We start from the raw sequence: 10037 nt of genomic DNA, 5'->3' as shown, positions 1-10037 counted from the left end.
ATATTTCTTTCCCGATTGAAAGGAATTTAAAATTAAATTCCAGATCAAAGAATTAGTATTATCTCCATCTAATTAGTGTTTTCTTTTTACAGGGACAAAGAGAGATCAGTGGCTTCAGCAGTGCGTAGGACAAAGGGAACTTTTACAAGGTAACCAGTTCTTCAAGGACGGTGATATGAGCGCGTCTAGATCAGAGCAACGAAGTACAATCTTCGAAACCCATATCCACTTGCTTTACTTTCATAAATTCTTTTAGGTCCGGTTAATTGAGCGCAATTACTTGTTTACCTTGAAAGTCCACCTCGTCGCGTTTTACACTCGAGCAGGATTTAATTTATTTTACTATAAAAGGTGAACCATCAAGATTTTATGCAGCTGGGACAACTATGGAAACTTGCGCGAAGTTAAGCAAAGTGAATAAGGATCTACTGGGTGAGTTATAAAAGAAGTCAATTTCTGCTGTCAATTTATTTCAGATCATAAATATACAAATCAACTATGAATTTAAAATTTTTCCTTCGTGAAAATGGTGGCCAGACCCAACAGTGATTTAGTAAAGGGTGTAATGTTCCTCAGTGTTTCAGAGTGCAATTTTCTTACGTTGAAACGCGACGTCATGGCGGTTCCCGAAGATTTTCCGCGTCGTTTCTTTCTTCTGTCACCGTACCGACGATCGCCACCGCTCCATACAACCCTGTTCGCTTCTAAAATCAGTATAGAAATCAATGGTCACGATAAAGTGTTAATTAGTTGCAGTATCAACATTGTAGCTTTCTAAATTTTCTAAGAAAAAGCGGTTAGAAAAGCTTCATTTATAATTGTAAACGAAGTCACACTGGATCACCTACATTCTATCAGCTTTTTCTTAGATAATCTATTAACATACTAGATTGTCTAAGAAGAAACTGATAGAATGTAGGTGATCCAGTGTGACTTCAATTACAAATATAGATTCTTGTACTTCAATTTACGGTATACTTGAGGAAGTTGCAATCATGGTACTGTATTTAATTAACACTTTATCGTGACCGTTGCACGTATCGCCAGTAGAGAAAGGTGAAAGCGAATAGGAGGTAAGTTACTTTCTTCTTTTTTTGACACTAGTAATAATTTATGATAAACGAGCGAATCTATAAAAAAACTATGAAATATATTTATTTGGTGGAGGTTGAAATGTTTAAGTTGCTGAGCTTTTCTTTTGTATTTGTTAATAAGATTGGAATCTATCGACTCACGTCGATGTATCGCCGATTCCGAGGAAGCCTCTACAGATGCACAGTTACTTGAATCCGAGTTTTGTGGGCGCAGTTGCAGGTGCAACGGTAGGTGCACGACGTTGCCCAGGAGGTCGAGTGACAAAGATCCCATATTTTCTAGGTGGAGGTTCCGGTGGTAAGGGTGGTGGGAAGGACGGCTCGAGAATCTTTAACACCAAGTACATAAATTCACATTAGCAATATTCAGTCGATTAATTGATTTTACCAAGGAGAAAGCTTAAATTAGAAAATTAAATGATTGTATTCCGATTAATTATAGCGTTTTTCTTTGCAGTGCAACTGTTTTCACTGCAATATTCAATGCATCAGTTGCCACAGCAGGTGCAGTCATACATGTTACTGCACATTGCGTATATTTAAGTGCGTCTTATTTTTAAAAAACATTCTACTAGAAAAATTTCCAAGAACATGATCACGTTGATATACTCTCTATTTCTTCGTAATCATCAAGAGATTACCAAAATTTCATCAAGCAATATTACGATAATCAATTCCCACAGAGCAAACAATCCAAGCAAACAACATACATCAAAATTACCGTCAATTAAGGAATTCCAGGATACCATAATTCAAACAGACCATCGATATTACATAATCCTAACAATAATACACGATAATCTGTACGTCAACATTAACCCTTCCATCACGTGCTATCTGAACTATCTGTAGCTGTAACGAGCGTCCCGGTTGAATACACCCTAACTAACCCGAGTCCCATGGTTTTCCTCAATTTCGTTCGCAAACAGCTACGAAACAACTTTACGTATCCTCCTCCGAGTCGCGAATACTCTCTGATAGAATTCACGAACAATCTGTTTGCACGGTTTGCGGCTGTAACGCGGGTCCAAGCTGTTACAAGCAAGCCGAAACAGGTAGTAAGAGGTAAACCACCATTTCTCGAGTACAATTTTCGCGACAATCGCAGGGTCGGGGAAAATTTTCACCCTGCACCGCCGATTCACTTGGCTTAATTGAAACTCACCTTGAGATTCTCGAGCGATCCCGTCCTTCCTTCAATGTTCTCCGCAAGCTTGGCTTTTCGATCAGCGACATCGCCCGCAGATATTTCGCCCGATTTCCCGCACAATTTGTACTGAAAATCAACTACTACTTAATGATAATCGGTGAATTTTTCAGTTTCCTCGAGAACGTTATTAGGAGGGAATATTAAGTTGGTACTTTCTCGATGATACTCTCCAGCTCGGATAATTTATTCGCCGCGGTGATTAATTCAGTGCTCAGCCTTTGCATCTGAGAATTTATTAATTAATGAATAAAATTTTCATCTTTGATTATACTGTCGATAATTAAATTAGGCATTTTTTAAATTACTTCGTTTTCCAACTCCTCTGATGTTATTTTTTGCGCTTCCTTCTGAACAATTTTAAAATGATCAGTGCAATAATTAATTCATAATTAATGAAGAGTAGCAAAAATTGAATTAGACACTAACTACTTTAACCACGACCTCATCGTATTCCGATTTCTTGTCCTTCAATGCCGTCACATCTTGCAGTTTCTGTAATAATTATTCAAATGAGAAATCAATGATGATAAGAGGGTTAATGAGTATCGATCGACCTATATACCGTTCTATTTTCTCCCATGATCTTCAGCATCTCCTTGTTCGACTTCTCCATTTTCTTGATAACCTGCGATCGAAAGACAAACTCGCTGTTAGAGGAAATATTTTGTATTAGAAATGGGAAAATTTTAATATGAAAATACTTTCTATGGTATAAACTTTTCAAGCATACCGTAGTGGCGAACCACAGAGCCAAATAGAAGAGGATGTGCATCAGTATGCAGACGTACACGTTGTCCAACACGTACGCGCGTATGAACGACTGGGACGTAACGAGATGGTAACCAATTAGAAATCATGGTGTGATTTAACAATATTTACCTGACGGTCGTATATGTCAACGAGTTTTAGGATCGGATAGGATCTCGTCAGTCGGTAGAAGTAGCTCTGCCTTTGCGCGAACATCTTCGCGGATGCAATCCATTAGTCGGCTGAAGGAAACGCGTTGGAAAATATTGAGAAGAAGAATAGAAACTATAAAACAACGACGCGAAACATGTTTCTCTGATAAACGAGAGACAAAAATCTGTCGTTTTTTAATGATACACCATGAATCGGTCGAGGATTGAATAATCGACTATCGAAGACTGAAATTTATATTTTGTTATAAATGAACTTGGTTCCAAATGAATTTTATTGTTAACATCAGTACCCTTATGTTCTATTCAATTAATATTTTTAAGGAAATTTTAGAAAATACGAAGGAAATTTTTAAATCATCAAACCATAGAGTTATTATTTTAATATTATTTATTGTGTAATAGATGTTTGGATTCCTTTTAATTATAAAAATTGCACATAGTCTGCGATTACAGAAAATTAAAGAGTCTATCTAGAGTCTGAAATATATTGCTATTAATTCAGCTATTATTTTAAAGAATACCATACAAAGTGTTGCAATCTTAATACCATTAATTAGACGTTGTTAGGTGTAATTTCAATATTAGAAATTGTATTGTAATGTTTGTTCGAGACTATAAAAAAGCACGTCCGACGTGGCGTGACTCACCGGTGCTTCATAACAACTTCATATTATGCGATAGCGTGAACCACCAGTGAGTCACGCTAGATTCTATTTTCCTTTTTTTAATAATTTTTTCCCTGGTATCAAGATTTGAATTCAATTAGGTCGAGCTACGAAAGGACGACATCGATCAAACTCCTTCTCAGCTACAATTATAACAATAAAAACAAAGATGAATGCAATTAATTAAGGATAACTCATCGATTTTAGCTTCATTATGAAAAATTTCTTGATGAATCCTTCCTTTTAATAACGCGGGTCTGTGAGTGACACTGGGACGTTGTACGCATGCTCGAAAACAAGGCAGAAAAATGTTATATGTGTATGTACTCTTACAATGATAGTATCACAGTATCGATCGAGCATTAAATTTTTGTTAAAAATTCAAAGTAAAGATTATTTGCGTTAACTTGAAGACGTTCGTTGAATGATGACCACTTAATTAACGCCACTGTCGGTGGCCGTGGGGTTTTAGTCAGTAGGAATCTGACACTCCCCTGCCGCCCTCCTCCAAGGGTCGGTGGGGGGTCTTATGCAAGATTTCCTCACGTTAAAAAAAAAAAAAAAACTCTACATCCATGCTTTCCTTACATCTCTGCATTCCTTGCATCCCTGCATTCCTTACATCCTTGCATCCCTTACATCTCTGCATTCCTTACATCCGTGCATCCCTTACATCCCTCTTTTGTAAGCATCCCATTATAGCGCCTCCTGGCGGTAAAAAAAGGAACTAAAGCTTGCCGAAATTTTGGCCCTCTAGCGGGAAAAATTTGAACTAAAATTTCGACGCCGAATCAGCGCCCTCTGGTGGCAAAAAAAGGATCTAAAGCTTGCCGAAATTTTGGCCCTCTAGCGGGAAAAATTTGAACTAAAATTTCGACGTCAAATCAGCGCCCTCTGGCGGCAAAAAAGGAATTAAATTTTGCAAAAATTTAAATTTAAAATTATTTTTCACGAGTCTTTACTAACCTTTACTTACCTTTACTCGAACCAGTGGCCATAAGTATTTTATTTATAATATATTTATTATAAGGGTTGATAGGATACAAGAGATGCAGGGAGAATTCAGGAGTGTAAGGGATACAAAAATGTAAGGGATGCCGAGATATAAGGAATGCCGGCATATACGAGATGCAGGAATATAGGGAATGTAATGATATAAGGGATACAGGGATGTTAAGGATGCCGACATGTAAGGGATGCAGTGATAAAGGGTTGGGCCTGGTGAGGCCCTTAAAAACAAAAAAATAATAAATAACTGGGAAGGTTGAGCCGAGGTCCATAAGTCAAATTTTAACTGATTAATTCCCCGTGCATAGCACGGAACGTTCCACTAGTTTATTTAACAATGAAAATATCGATTATATTATTATTATTGTATGGCATTAGATATTTCTATGGCGGCAGTTAAAGTGTTAAACGACGGGGTGAGATGGGATGTCCAGCAATTTTATCACGACCAGCTCGTAAAGTAATTCGCCCGTGATTTACGAAGATGTTAATTGTTCCATGGTGTCCACGCTTTTAGCGAGTCGGTCTTTATAATTTTACGAGGTTTCGATCTCGAAACCACAGCCTCGAAATCATCGTCGAAAGCGTAATTTGAGTGTTAATAATACTGCTTTTCTGGGATTACACCAAAGAATCCGCGAAATACGGCCGCATTAATGGGTTCTCCACAATAAGAACTTATTTTATACCGAACATCGATTTTGTTTACACCGTAACAAACTAGAATGTTGGTAAAGGAGAAATTAAAAGGTTGCATTGAAATGACAGGTAGAATGTGGAAATTAAACGTATATCTGTTCATTTAAATTCTACCTTGTTGATCGTATCATTGGAAGTAATGGTGTAATGGGGAACTAAAATGTTGCACAATGGTGTGAACAATCATATAAACGTGGAAATGAAATTCATTTCAATTATCATTTCTGTTTGCAACGTACAGGAAATTCTACAATTTCCCATCGCGATTAATAACTATTTTGTGTTGTGATAAATAAATGTGATGGTCGAACATTTTACGAACAAATTTAAATTTCAGATAAATCGATTATTCATCACGAGCATTAAACTTTGATTCTTCGTTACTTTGAATCGGACAACCTTTTGCATACTAAATTAAAAATTCTTCATCCAATAGCCGAGGATAATTAAGAATGTAATTAGTCTCTCTGGTCTGGTATAAAGTCACGAACCGCATAGAAGGTTTTTAACAACGATTAAAATTCAATCGTTACATTCCGCGGTTTTGTAATTTACAATCTGTCAGGTGGGTGAAATGGTGTCTGTACATGGAATTCATGCGCACAATTAAGTTACACAATCGGCTCGATCAAGGATCACCACGTTTCAACAGGAAACGAACGGTCCAAACAAAACCGTAATTTACGTGGTCGACGAGTTCGTTGTGAAAAATTCAACGTGTCGCGACAATTCACTCGCGCGATCTGTCTCGCGACCGGTCGCAAACAAGAATCGATCATCGACGCCGCGACGTCGAATCCATCCTGTAAAATAGTAGAAATCAAAAACTAAAAGACCAGAAAAAAAAAAAAAAATGGAAATTTATAACACGAGAGGGAGTCCGCCCAACAGACCTTAGAAATATGTCCTCTGCTTTTCGATGGTTCTGAGGGTCCCAAGGAATCTTATTGAAACATAATTAAATTAATAACAATAAAAAGAGAAAGAAAGTATTGTAGAATTATGGAAGAGGCTAGAATCTCTATCCTAACACAACACACTCGCGTTCGTCCAAACAATCCGCGCCCAAGCGTCCATCCACGTTAAACCATATTAGAAATTAATCCCCCGGCGATCGTTCGCCCTTTCGCGGGGTTGATCACCGTCAGCATTCGATTAAATAAACAGGAATTAGCACATGAAAGGCGAGTGTGGTTGGACTAGCGAGGAGGGAAGGGAGGATGCCACTTGTCGTTTCCCATCGTGTCTCGTGGCCAGGGTTGACTAACTAAATACGAAGTTAGCCCCATTAGAAACGGGGCCCGGGGCCAGGGTTAAACCAAGCTTAAAAAGCTCCACAATAACTCTGTCGCTGTTTCGAGTTACGCGGACGAACATGCCGCGAGTCAACTGCGAAAACACTTGAGATCACTTAGAGGAATCAGCGCGGCGTGTAACCCTCGCGCGAATTCCGGCTACCCTTAACGAATCGATGTTTATGTAAAACAGTAGCCGATATATATATACATATCGACGGTCTTCTATGAAAGCGTTTCGCAGCTCGATCCACTTGACGCGTCAAAAACGTCAGTTACACTGGTACGGGGGTGGGTCTAAGGGGTGAAACGTTCGGAGAAGGGTCGCTTTTGTTACCTCCTGCATCGTGAAACATGGCTGAAGACTTGCCAGTTGGAATTTCAGAGTTTCTATGCTCGGATGGCTGCGAGGTGTTATTATTTCAAAGATGGGGCGAGGGTGGTGGATAGGGATAAATGGTTCGAACCAAAATGTAGGGTTTGAGACCATGGTGTCACTGTCGGCTACTGGGTTTCTGGTGATTGCTGGTTACTTCGTTACACCAAGTATGGTGGTTGAAAATAGAATTGGGGTTGTCGAAGAATGGATTGTCGTTTGAACGATATAGAAGGAGTTGATTTAGTACATGTTCTCCTGAGAAAACGAATCTCGCAATTTCCAGGCGAGGGAGCGGCGGGTTAAACAAATCCTCGCGTCGTCTGGTCGTTTCACGAGCGAGTTATCGCGCGATCGGCGCAAGAGAAGCGAAGATAAAAGCGGTTTGGATAGAGGACGAGCGAAAAGGGGCCTCCGCTCCGGTGGCAGGAGCAAATTGGTCGGGGCAGCGAAAACAGGATAACGCCGGAGGATCGTGGATCCTGGATGCTGCGCCTAAATAGAGGCCGGGGCAATAGCATCGGGACATAATCGATTTGCCGTGAACTCATCCGTAATTCGGGGCCACAGTCGGCGTGACAAGAAAGTCTCGACGCCGGCAAAGGCGCCAGCGAACCGAGAAATTACTCATCGTTCTGATTGAGGTTAATTAATTAGATAATTAAGTCTCCCCGCGACGACGACGACGACGACGACGACGATGGATGGATGGAGAAGTTGCTTCGCACAGGCATCTCTTCAGCTTTCTCCTGTTCCTGTTCCCAAGAGATGATTTCACTGCGGTGATCCTCGTTATAAAAATGCTCCTCATTATTACCGCAACTACCCTGTCTGACGGCCTTATCTCATTAATGTCCTGACTGGATTCGCGTTGCTCCCCCGACTTTTCACGCTACGATTGCCACACGGCGATGTTATAAATTGATATTTAGCGAAAAATTCTTCGTCTGAGAATTCGTCCACGAAGAGGATTTAGTTGTGAGAAAATAGAATTGCGATACATAAAATGATACAACCCATTATCAAACAATAGGAACGAATTATCCGCGCTCTACCCACTTTTCCACCCCTATCTCGATTTTAAATCGAATTCCTAACAACCCCGGGACATTCGATAAATCCTCGCACCCGTCTCTTTGCATGCTGGTATTTTATAAACGACCACGTCGTCGTCGTCGTCGTCGAGGACGATAGCGGGGTCGAGTCGCGTATGAAAGAACTCTTTACACGTGACACTTAACGAGAATCTCATAATCTTGCGGGAACGTCGATCTGTCTCTTTCTCTCCGCCCTCCAACCCCTTTTCCGGAAAATCCCTTTGAAGCTCTGCCCATTGACGCTCGGCGGTTTAATATTCCGTCACGAATATTAATGCCCTCCTAGCAACTGCTGCTCGTAAATCAGCAAAGCTCTTCTCCTCGGTTGATGCACTTTTCGCTGCGGTTTTTCCTGCGTTCGTTCTCCGCGACTTTCCATCGTCCCCCCCCCCCCCTCCCCCCCCTTGTTTTTCCTCGTCTCTTCCTCTTCCCTTCCCTCACCGGTCGCTTCCCTTTGTCGCTCGCGTGTCTCTCCCTTGCACGCTGATTCTTTCGATCCGCTCGCTCCCTCGTCCTTCCTACGAGGCGAGGACAGTCTCGCTGATTGAGAATAATGCGAGGTACCAATTACTCGCTGGCATAAAGAGGAATTCATTAGCGGGAGAAACGCGCCGCTGGGGCAGCCTCTCTTTCTTGCCTGGCTGCCTGCTCGCGCTTGCACGCTGTCTTTGTTGCGCCCCCGCTGGGCAACTGCATCGGTTGCACGACGCTTTTGTGCAACGGGATGCGCCTCGGTACCGAGCACTTCCTGCATTGTGCCGCGGGACGCGTGCTTCGAAGACGAATATTTTATTTCTGGGGAAAAACGAGACAGAAAGGATGATGGTTGACGGTTTGTTAATTAGAAGAGAAGGGAAGAGGAGGGATTTCTTGGTAGCTGAATATTCTTGTCGTCACTTGTTAAGCGTAGAAAGGGGAGGAAGCAATGAGCTGATAATAGGATGCTTTAAAATTGAGATCGTTCGGGGAAATTGACGAGCAGGAAGAATTGAAAGGAGAATAGGAATAATAATCACGAAGGAAAATATAGCTTAGAATAAAATTACCAGATACCTTGGCAAAGGATAAAGATTCTGTATTTGCACGATAATACCGCCTTTAAATTACGCAACGCTGAGAATCGTTTCGCCGGGGGGATTTTATAAGAATTTCTTTGCCTCTTATCGAGTAAGCAAGCTGGTTTCCTTCGAGGTCCCGATGTTCCACCGAGCATGAAATAAGTGTACACACGAGAGGGAAGGGACGATAAAGCGAATTTCGAAGGGAACAGCCGAAGGAAGCGGTCGTTCTCGAAACGCGGATCTCCTTGTCGAATCGAATCGGAGATAAAAAGTATACGTCGCACGGGACCCCCTTATAAAACCATAAAGGTGTAATCGTGCTCGAACCAAAGACAGAGAACGATAAATATTCGCAAAGATAGAATTTACAACACTGAACGTGTACAATAATGTTCCCAAAAGCGATTCGAAGAAAATAAAATTCACCCCTTTGTTATCACCCCATTTTTCCAATTAGCATTCAACGCAATCCATTACCCATTTAAAGCCATGAAATTCATCAATTTCATTTCTAGTACGATCAAGAACCCTTCCATTCGTCCGTTCATTTCCATTCCAAAACACCCGAGAAAATCAACAAAAATCTTCTCACCCCGTCAACGTCCATTAATT

General features: G+C 40.8%; 1 protein-coding gene across 4 annotated transcripts; it reads right to left on the bottom strand.

Moving 5' to 3' along the window:
• Window positions 1-436: 436 nt before the first annotated feature.
• LOC117600432 (uncharacterized) lies at window positions 437-3456 on the bottom strand. 4 transcript variants are annotated; one of them, XM_034315868.2, is made up of 9 exons: window positions 3184-3456; window positions 3035-3124; window positions 2867-2929; window positions 2731-2796; window positions 2610-2648; window positions 2457-2528; window positions 2260-2381; window positions 1236-1423; window positions 437-704 (listed from the first exon to the last, which is right to left on the bottom strand). In XM_034315868.2, the coding sequence occupies exons 1-9, from the start codon at window positions 3265-3267 to the stop codon at window positions 505-507; spliced, it is 924 nt and encodes a 307-aa protein (XP_034171759.2). In that variant the 5' UTR covers window positions 3268-3456; the 3' UTR covers window positions 437-504. The 4 variants fall into 4 exon arrangements, with proteins under 4 accessions (XP_034171759.2, XP_034171758.2, XP_076548833.1 ...); XM_034315867.2 differs by having other exon boundaries at window positions 438-704; window positions 2610-2651; window positions 3184-3454; XM_076692718.1 differs by having other exon boundaries at window positions 562-704; window positions 2260-2370.
• Window positions 3457-10037: the final 6581 nt, after the last annotated feature.

The sequence above is a fragment of the Osmia lignaria genome, chromosome 15, assembly GCF_051020975.1.
Source record: "Osmia lignaria lignaria isolate PbOS001 chromosome 15, iyOsmLign1, whole genome shotgun sequence".
NCBI classification, from domain to species: domain Eukaryota; kingdom Metazoa; phylum Arthropoda; class Insecta; order Hymenoptera; family Megachilidae; genus Osmia; species Osmia lignaria.
The sequence above is the reverse complement of the archived record's forward strand: the minus strand, read 5'-3'. Positions and strand labels throughout refer to the sequence as shown.

Excerpts from the sequence above, each read along its gene's own strand:
- LOC117600432 (XM_034315867.2), bottom strand. The coding sequence starts at position 3,267 with ATGTTCGCGCAAAGGCAGAGCTACTTCTACCGACTGACGAGATCCTAT. Across the intron at positions 3,125-3,183 it reads TTGACATATACGACCGTCAG|TCGTTCATACGCGCGTACGT; the intron begins GTAAATATTGTT and ends GTTACGTCCCAG. Across the intron at positions 2,382-2,456 it reads TGGAGAGTATCATCGAGAAA|TTGATTTTCAGTACAAATTG; the intron begins GTACCAACTTAA and ends ATTAAGTAGTAG.